The sequence below is a fragment of the Zonotrichia albicollis genome, chromosome Z (genome assembly GCF_047830755.1).
Source record: "Zonotrichia albicollis isolate bZonAlb1 chromosome Z, bZonAlb1.hap1, whole genome shotgun sequence".
NCBI lineage: Eukaryota > Metazoa > Chordata > Aves > Passeriformes > Passerellidae > Zonotrichia > Zonotrichia albicollis.
In genome coordinates, this window is record NC_133860.1 from 637528 (window position 1) to 653575 (window position 16048).

Consider the following 16048-nt stretch of genomic DNA (forward strand, 5'->3'; position numbering starts at 1 on the left):
TTAATCAAATTTTGCCTTTTTGGGTGGTAACTTCTGGGGTCTTGTGCAATATGAAGTCACGGGGCAGCCACGTACACAGTAGACAAAATCCACAATCAACAGCTTGGCACACACCCCCAAAATGCTTTACCTGCAACACACTTGGACATCATAAGACACACAAAACATTCAAGACACAACTTTACCCCTCCCCATCCTTGACTCCTCACAGAACCATGGCAACATTAAGGCTGGAAGAGAACTCCAAGAACCTCAAATCCAACCTTTGACTGAACACCCCATGTCAAGCAGACCATGGCACTGAGTGCTATGTCCAGATGTTTCTTGAACACTCCAGGGATGGTGATTACACCACCTCCCTGAGCGGGCCATTCCAATGTCCAGTGACCCTTTCTGTGAAGAAATTCCTCCTGATGTCCATCCTGAACCTCCCCTGGCACTGCTTGAGACCATTTCCTTTTGTCCTGCTCCTGGTTGCCTGGGAGAAGATTCAGTCCCACCTGGCAGCAACCTCTCTTCCAGGTAATTGTAGAAAGTGATAAAGTCATTCCTAATAATCCTTTTCCCTAGGCTGAGCCCCCTAAGCTCCTTCAGCTGCTCCTGATCCTCCAGACCCTTCCCCAGCTCTGTTCCTTTCTCTGGACATCCTCCAGTCCTTCAGTGTCTTTTTTGCCATGAGGGACCCAAAACTGTCCCCAGGATGTGAGGTGTGCCCTCAGCAGTGCCAGCACAGGGGACAGTCACTGCCCTGCTCCTGCTGCCACACCATGGCTGGCACAGCCCAGGGGCCATTGCCTTCCTGGCCACCTGGAGCACCTGGCTCAGATTTTACTGCTATCATGAGCACCCCCAGAGCCTTTTATTAAGAGCAGCTTCCCAACCACTGTGCCCCTGCCTGGAACTGCAGAGGTTCTTGTGAAGGGCAGGACCTGGCATTTCCCCTTGGAGCACCTCATGTCATGGGCCTGGCGATTCCATCAATACCTCAATCCACAAAATGCTTGGTTTTTTATATTCCATCCCTTCCTCCCCTCCCTTTTTCTCCTTTTTCCCCTTTTCCCCTCTTTTTTGCCCAAATTACACCCTCTATTTCTCAAAGAATTACACTATATTTGCTCCATCACTTCCTTGTCATTGTGGAATAATTTAAAACACATTGGGCAAAAAACCCTCGATATCTAGTAATGCCAATTTTTGACATCAGTTTTAACAAAAAAAAACCCTGTTTTTCTATCTGTTTTCACCTTTTCTGGCCAAAAATTATCTCACGTCATTGGGTGGGGTGATCCCCTGGGGGTGCCTGAATTAGTCATTTTCTTTCTCCTTTTTCTGCCAAAATTAAAAAATAATTGAGGGAGGAGCCAGATCTGCTGTCCTGGGATTGTGTTTTCTTCACAGCTTTGGGGATAAAACGGAGCTCTTTGGGGATACAGAGCTAACTTGGGGATCAAGCAGGGCCCAAGGCAGGTAAGGGCAAATGTAGATCTGATAACTTTGATTATTTTTTTGGCAGGAAAGTTTTTCCCTAAAGTGGGAAAATCCATCTGAAGACTCCTAAAGTTCCCCTCTTTCCCCACCTCCACCCTCCCTTCCCCTGCCACCCCAGCCCTGGGTCTGGTCCTGGGAGCAGTGGGATTGGAAGACTTATGAAGGGATTTTGGGGAGAAAAGGGAAGGATAAGGGTTTGGAAGGGAATGAGAGAGGGGGACAAGGAAGGAAAGGAAGAAGAGAGAAGAAAAGGGAAAAAGAAGGAGGAAAGGAAAAAGAGGGAGGAAAGGCAAAATAGGGAAAGAAGAGAGGAAAAAATTTAAAAATGGGCAAGAGTGGCATAAGGGAAAAAAGGAGAGAAAAAGGGAAAAAGGGGAGGAAAGGAAAACCAGGGAAAGAAGGCAGGAAAGTAGGGGAAAATATGGAAAAGGGGGAATAAGCAGGAAAAAAGGGAAAAGAGTGAGGCAAGAGAAAAGGGGGTAGGAAAAGGAAACAAGGGAGGGTGAAGAAAATAAAAATTAAGGAATTTTTTAGGAATAAGGGGAAAAAAGGGAAAAGGGGGAGGAAAGGATAAAAGGGTAAGAAAATTTAAAAAGTGAAGGAAAGGAGTAAAAAGGGGGAAAGGGGATAGAAAAGGGAATAAAAATAAAGAAATGGAAAAGCCAAAAGGTGATTTGGATGGAAGAATGGAATCTGAAGAAAAGAGGAGAAACTGGAAAAATGAAACAAAAGAAAGAATGGGGAAAATAAGGAAAAAATAAAATTACAAAAATATAGGAATAGGAACAGGAATAAGGAGGTAAAGGGGAAAGAAAAAAAAGAGGAAAAAGGAAAAGAGATTGAAAGGTACCTGGGATGGTGGGGGAAGACATGTGGAAAAGCCCCCCCAAAAGCCAATTTTTGCACCAGGTGGAATAAAATTCACATTTTTTAGTAAATGCAATTTAAGTAGTGAATTTGAGGATGCCTTGAATGAGAAGAACAGATTTGGGGGACAAATTCAGTACAACAATGTTTTTTGGGACAAGTACAAGGCTGAATCAGATTTTGGGGATTTGTGTATTTTATATAAAGAAATGGTGAATTTGGGGAAAATTCTAGTGAAATTTCAAAAAATATCAAAATTTGACTGTTTTTTCACCTTTTTCACCCAGAACATCATGGATCGCAGCTTGGGAAAAGCAGATGTGCTGAGATGGTTTTGGAATTTTATGTTCTGGGGTAAGTTGAAACAGGTTGAAGAGATACCCCAAAAGCTATAAAATTCCCCTGAGATAATGAATTTCCTCAAAAGAAGGGTTATCCAGAAGGATTACCCAACCCAAAAGCTCCATCTTTTTCCCAGGGAATTAATTGTGATTTCAACACAATTCATGATTGTTCAAGCTGTTTATTCCAGTGAATGATAATCCAACAGATTAACCTAATTCATTAAATATTTTCTCAGAGTTTACTCTACCAACTGGAGTTTACTCTCCTAACTGGAGAATAAATGCATGAAAAATTGATCAAATCAATTATCAAATTATCACTCCATCAAATCAGTGATCTAACAAATTAATAGTTCATAATATTAATCAAGTCCATCAAATCTGTAAAGCTATAATCTGTCAGATCAAGGTTTAAATTCTTTCCCCAAAATAATATCCCATCAAATCAAATCCATAGTCCATAAAATCAATAAACTGTCAAATCAAAACCAATGACCCTTGTAATTAGCACTTCATCAAATAAACAGTCTGCCCAATAAAAAGTCCATCAATTTATTAATCCAATGACTCAAAAGTCAATTGGCTCCATAATTTATTGACTCAATATTCCATTAAATCACTGTTTCATCAAATCAATGTTTCTTGAAATCAGTGGTCTAGCAAATGAAATCAAAGATCTAGCAGACTGAAGGTCCATCAAGCCAATACTTTATCTAATCATGAAACCATTAAATTAATAATCCATTAATCAATAACCTACCAAATTGATCAAGTTATCAAATCTGTAGTCCACTAAATCAATAATCAAGCAATCAGTGATCCATTAAATCAGCTGTCCATCAAACCAATTATCCATCTAACCAATCAAATCTGCATAAAATCAGAAATCCATCAATTTAATAATCCATCAAATCAATAATGAATTGATTACCAATCAATCTGTCAGATTACCCACCCCTCTTCTTCCTCCCCTCAGCTCTCCTCCACGCTCCCAGCATCACCTCTGAGATGTCACCACCTCACCTGGGTGACGAATTCCTGGTGGCCTTCCTGCAGAATGGTGACCAGCGCACCCTTCGCAGCGACTTCCGCCTCCTCCTCCTCACTGGCCCTTCCCCATCCACCACTGCCACCATATCCATGAAGAGACCTGGATTACGGATGACAGTGCAAGCAGCCGCCAACCAACCAGTCCTGGTGAAGATCCCACCCCAAGCTGAGATGGTGGGAAGCCAAATTTTTGAAAACGCTGTGGTGGTGAAGACCACTGCCGCCGTCACCGCAGTGATGGTCAACGACAAACCCACTGCAGCTGACTCCGCTGTCGTTATCCCAGTCCACAGGTGGGGTACGGAATACCATGTGGTCACCCCCAACCCTGGCCCCACCCGCAATGCCCAGTTTGTGGTGGCTGCTTGGGATCAACCCACCACAGTCAACATCCACCTCAACGCTGACATCACCTTCCGTGGACGGCTGCATCGACGTGGCTCCACCCTCACCATCCCACTGGAGCCGTTCCAAGCAGCACAGATCCAAAGTGCAGCCGATCTTTCCGGAACACGGGTGGTGGCACAGAGACCGGTGGCCGTCTTCACTGGTCACACCTGTGTGGGCAGGTTGAGCCGCTGCGATCACGTGGTGGAACAGCTCCACCCTATCACGCAGTGGGGAAAATCCTTCCTTGTGCCACCAGTGCCCTTCCAGGGACAATCCAACCTCATCTATATCACCGCTACCCAACCAACGCGTGTCACGGGTCATGGTGAAGTCACCAAAACCACGCGAGAGATACGACCCAACCACTCTCTGCTCTTTGGCACCCAATCCCCTCAGGGCTTGTTCCTCACTTCTGAAGATGGTGTCCAGGTTTTTCTGTTGGGCAGTGGTGAGAACAGCGGTGCAGTAACCTTTGAGCCCTTTTTTGTCAGCATCCCAGACTCCTATAGTTACTGCAACTCCTACAGCATTGTTGCACTGGAGGGATATGACAACCGCATCCTCCTAGTGGCCAAGACAGCAGAAGCTTCTGGAATACTGCTGAACAAGAGGCCATTAGGGAGTGTGGCATGGCAGCAGATCCCTGGGACAGAATATTCATGGGTTGGGATAAATTTGGGAAGCGGATTTGGAATCCATCGTGTGGAGCATGAGACAGCGGCCTTTGGGGTGTGGAATGTTGGGATGGGACAGGGGAAGCGCTATGGAGCAGAGGGAGCTTGCGACAGTGGTGAGTGGAGGTGGAATTTGATAGCAGTAAATGATATTGAATTATATAGATATCAATAACAGATAATTAATGCAATTAAATTTTATATCTATTTAATATTTAATATAATTAAATTTATATTTAATTATATCTAATCATTCAAATGACAAACACCTCTAAAATAAAAATAATAGCATTGCATAATAATATTATTGTATTATAATAATATATAACATTACACGATAATATATAATATTATAATAGCAATATTTTTAAAAAATACTAAGACACAAATATATAGGAATAATAGTAAAAACCTAAATGTAATATCTTAAATGAATGAATAAGAATGAATGGAGAAATACCTAAATAATATATAAAAATCCCTATCTATAAATATAAAAATATTATAAATAATAAATATCAAAGTCTAGAGACAAATACAATATATATATGAGATAACATGTCTGTGACAAATTTACATTTATACATTATTTAGAATCAGATATATTTATTACATTTTTAGTAATTCTGTATGATGGAAGTACATAAGCATTATGTAGATAAATAATTCATATCCAAACAACATAGAGATAATATATATATTTATAAATAATATAGAAAAACTTACGTGTAACTACAAATCAGATACAAAAGCATGCAAAAGATAAAACAAATATATACTTGGACATATCAATAATATAATCAATTAATAGAATTTAACCCTCTGTCACTAACAAACCCACAGACCCCTGCCGGCAGGTGCAGTGCCGGGATAAGGAGAGCTGTCACCTGGACAAGGGCAAGCCCTCCTGCCGCCACGACTACCTGGGCACCTGCACAGGCTCCCCATCCCTGCAGTACCACACCTTTGATGGGGCCTCCGTGTCCCCCCGTGGTGGCTGCAGGTACACCCTGGCCAGGTACTGTGGGGCCGACCCCACCCTGGAGCCCTTCACCGTGGAGGAGCAACGGAGCAAGGATCAATCCAAGAAGCCGTTGGCCAATGTCTTTGTCTATGCCTACAATGTCTCCATCCATGCTGGTGAGGACAAGCCGGTCCAGGTGAGTTTCAGATCCATCATTCCAATAAATAATTTGTTCCAAGTGGATTAAAATTTCTGGCCGAGTTCAAACTTCAAAAAACAAGGAAAAACATCAAAAAAAGTGTGAGAGGATAAATCATTGAAATATTGATGTTCACCTTAAAAAATAAGCGGAACTGCCACACCTGTGGAATTTGGAGAATTTTTTCCATTCCAAATCAATTTTCCAGGTGGAATGTGTTTTTTCTTCAATCCTGGTCTCCATACAAACAAGATTAACTCAGAAGATGTGGAAAATTATTCATATTTGGAGTTTGAGCTTTTCTTGGTGTGATGTAGGGCAAAAATTCTGATTTATAATGCAAATTGATTATTCATAAAATCATTTCTCCCTTTGTACATATTTGCTTTTCGTGGGATAGGGAACCACCTGCTGAGGTTTAACCCTCCTCCTCATTTTCCCACCCCACAAGGTTAACAACAAACCCACCAATCTTCCAGCAATCCTGGAAGAGGGAAAAGTCCAGATTTTCCAAAATGAAGGTCGTACCATCCTCCAGACAGATTTTGGGCTGCAGGTGACCTATGATGAGGACCAGGTTATCATGGTGGCAGTGCCCAGCAGCTATTTTGGGGCCAGCTGTGGCCTCTGTGGCAACTTCAATGAGGATGCAGACGATGAAGCCATGGTTCCCAATGGTATTCCTGGCGAAGGTGGTGAGAACTGGGCAGAAAGCTGGACAGATCCTTCATGCCAGGAAGATTGTGGAGACCAGGAGACTGCACAGGGCATGGAGGGGTGTGGTGAGTTCATGTGGGGGTCTGTAAGGATATTGGGGAAGAGGCAAGAGGATCTATGTGAGAGCTCAGCTGCGGGTATTAGCCTAGAGCAATGGTGGTAGACATCAACACAATCAATATCACATCAAGACAATCAATATGTCTTTTCACCCCCAAACATCCCACAATCCACCTACCTACGTAATCTGACCCCAGGTGTCCATAACACGTGGAATTATACCAGCATTTTCCTTGAAGGCCATCCCTGCTTGGTGTTTCACTGACTCCACAACACTTACAGGCATAAACAAAACCAGTGGGGAAGGAATGACCCCATAATCTACTTGATCTTGCTCCTGCTGCCCCAAAACCAGGGAATTGTGCTAAGATTTTTCCTGAGGGTTGTCCCTGTGGTGGGTATCTTGAACTCCAGTTTGATTTAGGTGTCAATGTACCCAACACCTCCATTCAGGGAAGGCTTGCATTGGTTGGTTCTCCCTAAAATACTTCTAAGCCCTCCTGATTTGACTTCAGGTGTCCACAACACATGGAATTCCACTGGGGCTTCCTAAGGACCATCCCTGTATGACATCTCACAAACTCTTAAATCCCTTGTAGGCATCAAGGCAACCACCAACCCCAGCACCACCATATCTGCTTGTTTCCACAACAATCGCTCCTACAAGCTCCACGAGGAATTCTGGGAAGATGGGAGCTGCCAGAAGCGGTGCCGGTGTGAGGGTTCAGGGACAGTGGCTTGCAAGCCAGGGGCATGCAGATCCCACGAGAAGTGTGTCATGGTTAATGGCATCGCGAAGTGTACACCCAACAAGCCCTACACCTGCATCGGGACGGGTGACCCGCACTACACCACCTTTGACGGGGTGAGATTTGACTTCCAAGGCTCCTGCATCTACCAGTTTGCTGCTCTCTGCACCCCCAAACCCACCCTGGTCCCCTTCAATGTCACCGTGGAAAACAACCACCGTGGCAGCCGTGCCGTGTCCTTCACCAAGACCGTCAACCTGGAGGTCTATGGCACCGTCATCAGCATGAGCCAGGAGCACCCACGCAAGGTCAAGGTGGGCAACCCCTCAAGGAATCCCTTTCATCCCCAAATTACCTCATATTCCCCTTTTTTTTCCATTTCCTAATTACCTTCCCCCCCCACCAAGTCTTCCTTTTCTCCCCCAAACCACCCTTTTTAATGCCAAATTCTCAATTCTCCATTTTCTCCCAGATTCCCCATTTTTTTCACACAAATCTTCCTCCAATTCTTGAAATATCCTTTATCTGCCCAAATATGGGTTTTTTTGACCAAATATCCCTTTTCACCCTTGGTTTCACACAAAGTTTCATTTTGTCCCCTAAAAAGCCTCTTTGTCTGCAAATTCTCCTCTTTTTCTGATCAAGTACCCTTCTTTTCACTCAAGTCCCCCTTCTATCTCTCAAATACTACTTTTTTCCCCAAAATCACCTCTTTCCTCTAAAAATCCTATTTTCTCAGTCCTCTTAGTTCCCCCAAATCACTTGTTTTCCCTGAAATTCTTTTGTCTCCCATGCTTTCCCTTTTTTTCCCAATAACTCCTCCTTTCCTCTCTAAATTCAACTTTTTGTTGCAATTTCCCTCTTTTTCCACCAATTTCCTATTTTTCCTCAATTTTTACAATAAATTACATTAAACTCAAAATACATTAAAACCAAATTAAACTATAGAAATAGTTCAAAAAAAATACCCAAAAACGTAAATAAGAATAAAAAGCATAAAGGTAAAAAATGAAAGCCAGTGAAAAGTCAATAAGAAGAAATAAATGTAAAAAGAGAAAATAGAATTGAAAATGTAATATAAATTAAAATTATAATGTAAATAAAAATGCAAAACCAAAATTAAAAAAAACTATCAAACTATGATTTAAAACCTCTTTTCTCCTGTCCCCACTCCTTGTCTCGCTCCCCTTCCTGCAGGTGGATGGTGCCTTTGTGTCTCTTCCCTTCACCCACCCCCACTTTTCCGTGTTCTACCGCGGCGTCCATGGCTTTGTCACCACCGACTTCGGTGTCACTGTCACCTTTGACTGGTACAGCTACGCCCGTGTCATCCTCCCCACCACTTACTCTGGCGCTGTCTGTGGCCTCTGTGGCAATGCCAATGGTGACCCCGATGACGACTTTGTCACCCCCGCGGGCCACCGCGCCTCCCATGAGACCCAGCTGGGTGACAGCTGGAAAGTGGGGGACGTCCCCGGGTGCTCAGCTGGTTGTGGTGCAGAGTGCCCGGTGTGTGACGCGGTGAAGGTGCAGCCATACCGCGGGGACAGGTACTGTGGGGTGATCGCCCGAGCAGGGGGACCCTTCCGGGAGTGTCACCGTGTCATCAACCCGGAGCCGTTCCTGCAGGACTGCGCTTTCGATGCCTGTCACTACAAGGGACACCGTGACACTGTGTGTCAAGGTGTCTCTGCCTATGTCACTGCATGCCAGAGTCATGGGGTGGTTGTGGAGACATGGAGGACGGCAGAGTTCTGCGGTGAGTATGGGTGGGATAGGGGAAAATGGGAGCCTCCCTTCCCTCTCTCCCCTCCCTCCCCATCCATCCTTCCTTTCTTCCTTCTCTGAGGGACTCCCAATCCCTTCAGATATTTCCCTCACTCCCTATTTCCATTTTTCTCCCCAGCTCTTTCGTGCCCTCCTCACTCCCACTATGAGCTCTGTGGGAGCCCCTGCCAGCCCACCTGCCAAACCCCCTCCGTCCCCACCTCCTGTCCTGAATCTCCTTGCTCCGAGGGCTGTTTCTGCAACACCGGTTATGTCCTCAGCGGCTCTGACTGTGTCCCCCGTTCTGAGTGTGGCTGCGAGTACCTTGGTCACTACTACCAAAAGGATACAGAATTCTACCCCTCATGCCGGGAACGCTGCCGCTGTGGTGCCAACGGCACAGTGACCTGCCAGGAGGCGTTCTGTGGTGCCCACGAGGAGTGCCGGGTGGAAGATGGCGTGCTGGGATGTCACCCCACTGGTTATGGCCGGTTGGTTGTGTCAGGAGATCCCCACTACGTCACCTTTGATGGACGCACCTTCAATATCCCGGGATCCTGCACCTACATCCTGGCGCGGGTGTGCGAGCCAGCACCACGATTGGTCAACTTCACAGTGTTGGTGGAGCATGAGGCAGGCAGTCACGCTGACCCTGTGCTGATAAGGAGGGTGGTGGTATCCATCCACGGGTACACCGTCACCATGGAGCGGGGACGGAGGTGGGAGGTGATGGTAAGTCTGGAGACTCCCACAGTGATGTGGTGATGATGAAGAGGGTGGTGGTGTCCATCCATGGGTACAATGTCAACTGTGGGGAGGATACAGTGATTCCCATGGTGACACCATGATTATAAGGAGGGTGGGTGTTTCCTTCCACAGTCACACTGTCTCTGTGGAGTGACAGTTCCAAAGTGTCACACATGTCACCCTATCCCCATTCCAGGTGGACTTGGAGCGCTACACCCTCCCGCTGGTGACAGAGGACAAGAACCTCCAAATTGGCCAAGAGGGGAATAACATCATCCTTCAAACTGCTGCAGGAATCCGCATCCTCTACAACACTGCCACCTTCCTCCTCATCACTGTCCCGGACATCTACCGTGGCCGGCTCTGCGGCTTGGGTGGCGACTATGATGGAGATCCCAGTGATGACTTCCAGCTGCCCAATGGGGCACTGGTGGAAAACACCCAGGAATTTGTCACCTCTTGGAAGGTTCCAGAGAAGGACCGAGCATGCAGTGATGGCTGCGATGACGGTGTGTGCAGCAGGTGTGATGTCGCCAAGGAGGCGATTTACGGCAGGAACGGATCCTGCGGGATCATTCGTGACGCAGCAGGGCCATTCCGGGGGTGCCACCCACGCGTTAGCCCGGTGGAGTATTTCACCCACTGCGTCCATGACGTCTGTGCCGCCAGCGGGGACCGTGCCGCCTTGTGCCACGCACTGCAGGCGTACGCCGCTGCTTGCCAAGCTGCTGGCGCTACGGTTGGAGCGTGGAGGACAAAGGAGTTCTGCCGTAAGTCAGGAAGAATTTTGTCATTTCAGGTCCTTTTTTCCTCAAAAGCTACGTTTTCTCCTGGAAAAAAACCAAACTAATATCCCTCAAGTTTTGTAAAAATAGTTTTTCAAAGAATTTCCTCCAGCTGGGGAAAATTTTCCTCAACGTTTTAGAAAACGTTGCCTCAGATTTTGAAAAAGTTCCCCTGTGTTTCAAAGAAATCTTCACATTTTGCAAAAATTCCTTTTTAAGTTTTAGAAAATATTCTCCAGTATTATAAAAAAATCTTAAATACTGAAAAAATCAAATTTCAAAAATGTCTTCTATTTTTGAAAGAATTCGCTGAGATTTTAGAAATATTTCCTTCTGTTTAGAAAAAAAATCCTCCCTTTATGCAAAAATTCCTTTAAAATCTGGAAGTTCTGTCTCAAATTTGTTTAAAACCTTTCAATTGTGAGAAAGGCCTCAAAATCTAAAAAATTGCTTACTATTTTTAAAAATTTACTAATTTTGAAAAATTCCCCCAGTTTTGAATTTCTTTCCTCTAAGTTTGAAAAAAAATCCTTCAGTTTGGAAAAAATATTTTGCAGAAAACCTTCCAATTTTGCTAAAATTGGAGGAAAAAACCTCAAATTTTTGAAGAAACTTACTATTTTGGCAATATTTATAACAATTTCCTGAAAGTATTCCAATATGAGAAATAACGCCATTTTGGAATGATGACATTAAATTTAAAAAAACAACAGAACAAAAAACTCACACCAATTTTCATAAGAAAAGAACCATTTTTGATGGAAATGCCCAAACTAGGAGAAATACTTGCTTTTTGCAAAAGATGTCGTCACATTTAAAAAAACAAACTACTTTTTTTCAGAAAATCTTCACATTTTGACCAAAACCCTGCACAATTTGGAATTGCCCCAACAATGGTGTTTTTTCTCTTTTTCCCCAGCCCTGTCCTGCCCCCCAAACAGCCACTATGAGCTCTGCACCCGCACCTGTGATCTCACCTGTGCTGCCCTGGTGGGCCCCGCCCGCTGCAGCTGGGGGTGCTTTGAGGGGTGTCAGTGTGACGAGGGGTTCGTCTTCGATGGGGACACCTGCGTGTCACCCGAGCGCTGTGGCTGCCTCCACAGGGGACGCTACCTCAAGGTCAGGTGACAAGGGCAGGTGACACCTGAGCCTGGGGACTGGTGGGGTTGGTTTTCTGGGAACCAGGCTGGGGGTTGAGCTGCCCCATGTGAGGGTTCGGGGTGAACAAAGGACAATTAAGGGCAAAAAGGACAATTCTTGGGGGAAGAAACCCGACAACTGGCAAGGGAGTTGCAGGAAAATTGAATTAATAATTGAGAAAAAAGGACAGCACAAAAAATCTGTGATTAGGAGAGAAAAAGTTACTATTAATGGGTTGAGCTGCTCAAAGTTCCCCAAATCCACCCAAATTTCTCACTTTCTAGTGAGAATTCAGGAAATTACCCCAAAATTTGGGAGATTATGCTTAATCTGTGAGATTTCCTGTTCCAGGCAGGTGAGACTGTCACCTTCAACAACTGCTCCAAGGAATGCCATTGTCACCCATCACGGGGACTGGTGTGCCGGGACACACAGTGTCCCCAGGACCAGGTGTGCATCACCCGTGACGGGGCACAGGTGTGTGCCAGGATGGAAGGCCACTGCCAGGTCACACCTGGAGCCACCATGACCACCTTCGATGGTGCCACCGGGCCCCTGCTGGCCAGTGGCACCTACAAGGTGTCAGCCCTCTGCAATGAGGAGGCCCCAGATTGGTTCAAGGTGGTGGTGGAGGTCAGCGAGTGTCGTGACACGAATGTCCCCGCAGCCACGGCTGCCATCGTCTTTGTCCGCGAGGGCGTTGTCAGCGTCAATGGCAACATGGAAGTGTGGGTGAGTGCAGCAGGTAAGGGAGTTATGGGTGGTTTGGGTCAATCTAGAGAGAACTGGGCAAAAATCTCTCTAGATTTTGCTTGGTACTGAGCCACTTTGTCTGGTGTAGACCAATTTTGCCCAATAATGAGCCATTTTTGAAAAAAGAGAAGAGTGATTTTGGCTCTTGCCAAGCTAGAGCCTTTTGCCCAGGAACAAACTGGCTTTCTATAATGTTTTAATAATTTTCTCTAATTTTCCCAGGTCAATGGCCTCTTCACCCGGCCCCCCACCACCATCTCTGACTCCATCTCTGTAGCATCATCCCCTGAGAATGTCACCATCAGCCACCGCTCTGGGATGTCCATCGCCATCACCCGGGATGGGGAGGCAACCATCACTGTCACCTCAGGCCTGGCCTCCCGTCTCTGTGCCCCCTGTGGGAATTTCAACGGAAACCCCAGAGATGACCTGAAGCTTCCAGACGGACGTGATGCCCAGAGTGTTGGAGAAGTGGTGGACATGTGGAAATCCCGGGATTTTGCTGGGTGGTGAGTAATTCCTCAGTAATTTATTTACCCCAAACTCCAAGAAAATTATGTATTCCCACTCAGAAATTTGGCAATAATGTCAGTGGGGGAGGGGCTGGGCAGATCCTGGAAGGAATTTTCCAGTTTCTTTGGTTTCATCCGCAGCGACTGAGGCAGGATCCTGTGGGAACGATCCCGGTAAGCAACTGCTTTGCCAAAAAATGAGCCATCTTGCATTACAAGGGGCGTCTTTTTGCCCAATAATGAGATATTTTTCCCAACGAGCCACTTTGCATAGTAAATACCATTTTTCCACCAAAATTAGCCACTTTCCCCCAAATCAGGCCATTGCACATAATGCTGACCCACTTTTGCATAAAAGACCCATTATTTGCACATTAATAATCCATTTTGCATAATGCTTCCCCATTTTTGCCAAAACTGACTCATTTCTGCCCAAAATTAAGTATTTCTTTCTCTTCCAGCCACATCTCCCACCAGACCCGTCAGGAAGTTGATGCTCCTATCTATCCCATTTGAGGATCCACCTCAAATTCCCCAAAACCTGGGAAAATTCTGGATTTTGCCTCAAATCCATTTTCTCAAATGGATTAAATCTGTGTGGATCCTAGTGCCTTGTGTGCCATCCACACCCTGGAACCTAGAAATATATCACATTCAGGTCAAAAAGATCCAAATCCCAGTGTTTTTTTCCCATATAAAAATTATATTGCCAAGGGCTGGTTTTGATACAACAGTTAATAAATGCTTCTAAAAGCTTTTTTGGGGTGTGAATTTGAGAGTCATTTGCTAAGTTGGAAAATTGGGGTGGGGGGGGGTCATCATCCCAGTGGGTAGAAATATTTTACCTCTAAATGTGAATCAATATGACCCCCAAGTTTGGGGCATTGGGACCCTTATGTAGGGCATTGCAGTCCCAAAGTATGGGGCATTCTGACCCCAAAGTCCAGGATACTGTGATCCCTAAATTTGTAGCACCATGGACCTCAGGTCTGGCACATCACAACCCCAAATGTGGGGTGTTTGACTGAAAATTGTAGGGCAATTTGACCTAAAATTGTGTAGCACTGTGACCCTAAGTGTGATATGTTTGACCCAAAGGGCGGTGCAATGTGACTTCAAAGAGTGAGGCAGTATGACCCCAAATTGTGGGGGCAATTTGACCCTAAATCATGTGGTATGTCCAAAATGTGGACATACCATGACCCACAAATCCGTGGCAAAGTGATGCCTAGCCATGGATCATTGTGGCTCCAAAGAGTAAAACACTGTGACACCCAAGTGTGGGGCAATGTGATCCCCAAGCATGAAGTGCTTTTACCGCAAAATGCAGGGAATTTTTACCCCAAAACGTGGCACCATGTGACCCTTCAAGTGTGAGGTGTCTTGACAGCAGAGTGTGGGACAATGTGACCCAAGAATGTGTGTCACTGCAACCCCTAAGGGTGGGGCATGTGAACCCATGCATAGGGTACTGTTACCCCAAACTATGGGGCATTCTGACCACAGAATGTGTGGCATTTTCCCCCAAATTGTGAGACACTGTAGCCTTTAAGAGTATGACATTGTGACCTTCAAGTGAGGGCCCTTGCAACCCCAAAGAGTGGGCAATGTGATCCCAAAATGTGGGATGATGTGACAAAAAATGGGGGGCACTGTTACCCATAAATGTGGGGCACTGTGACTCCATTGTGAGGGACATTTAACCCCAAAATGTAGGATATAATGAGCTTTAAGTGTGGTGCATTTTGGCCCCCAATTTTGGGATGTTTTGATCTGAAAATGGAGGACCTTAAATTTTGCGACAATGAGACCAAAAAGAATGGGACAATATGATCCCCAAATTTGAGATGTTGTAACCCCAAATTTCAGGGCATTGTGACCCCAGTGTTTGGGGCGCTGTGCTCCACACTGAGACCCTCCCTCCCCAGTCTCCCCCCTCCATGCTGAACTCCCCCTCTCTCGCTTCCCACCTCTTCTTTCTGTTTCTGCCCCATTCCCACTTGGATTTTTGACCACCCAGACTGTGGGGTGGGGACTTGCAATTCCTTCTCATTTACCTCCCTGGGAGCAGGATATCCCACTTCTCTCACCCTGCCTTAGGAAGTCCCCAAATCTCTGAATTATTGCCTCAAAAATAACAACAAAACCTTGGCAGCGGGATGCAAAATTCCCAGAAATACAGGAGGATCTGGCAGAATTCCCAGGTATTTTCGCAACAATTTGGAGACAGCAAGAAGCCCTTGGAATTCTTCTGAAATAAACACTCCAAAAATAAGCACAAAAGTTTCTAACCTTTTTTTTTGCCATTTTGCCCCCTCAAATTCTGGCTTTTTTGGGGTAGTGGATGCATTTTTGTGGGAAAAGTTGGTATGCAGGTAATTTTCAAGGAGCATATCAGAGGACTGGGGCTTGTCTGGGGAGTGGGTGCCTCAGTGTGGTGGGAGAGGTTTGAATTCTTTTGGTGTGACTCAGAGTGGGAGAAGGTGTTGGGGTCAGGAGGGATTGGGAGAGGGGTTTGGGAACGAGGGGTTGGTGCGCTCCAGGTGTGTGGGGGGGTCTTGGGGTCCCCCAGGTTGTGGGAGGAGGTTAAGGTGAGGGGCCAGCAGTTCTTCTGGGCTCTGGATGCCCTGGGAGACAAAAGTCACCTGGCACATTTCAAATATTATGTTGCTCAAGTATTCCCACAACCAATCAATATTCAACCATTATTTTCGCAGTTATGTTTTTTTATTTGATTTTTGTATGGTACAACAACTTAAAAGGGGTTTTTTAATTACCTTTTGAGTCAAGAATGAACATAGTCACATTTTGCATAAGAGTTCTTGTCACCTTCACCATGATG

General features: G+C 45.5%; 1 protein-coding gene across 3 annotated transcripts; it reads left to right on the forward strand.

Moving 5' to 3' along the window:
* The first annotated feature begins 534 nt into the window (after positions 1-534).
* Positions 535-13957, forward strand: LOC106629850 (IgGFc-binding protein). Of its 3 annotated transcripts, none has more exons than XM_074532992.1 (14): positions 535-1467; positions 2643-2709; positions 3676-4929; positions 5657-5973; positions 6428-6758; positions 7353-7816; positions 8700-9261; positions 9409-10001; positions 10213-10786; positions 11721-11920; positions 12293-12673; positions 12917-13203; positions 13327-13380; positions 13668-13957. In XM_074532992.1, exons 2-13 carry the CDS (start codon positions 2649-2651, stop codon positions 13352-13354), a joined length of 5052 nt encoding a protein of 1683 aa, XP_074389093.1. In that variant the 5' UTR covers positions 535-1467; positions 2643-2648; the 3' UTR covers positions 13355-13380; positions 13668-13957. The 3 variants fall into 3 exon arrangements, with proteins under 3 accessions (XP_074389093.1, XP_074389094.1, XP_026653555.2); XM_074532993.1 differs by having other exon boundaries at positions 13348-13380; XM_026797754.2 differs by lacking the exon at positions 13327-13380 and having other exon boundaries at positions 536-1467.
* Positions 13958-16048: the final 2091 nt, after the last annotated feature.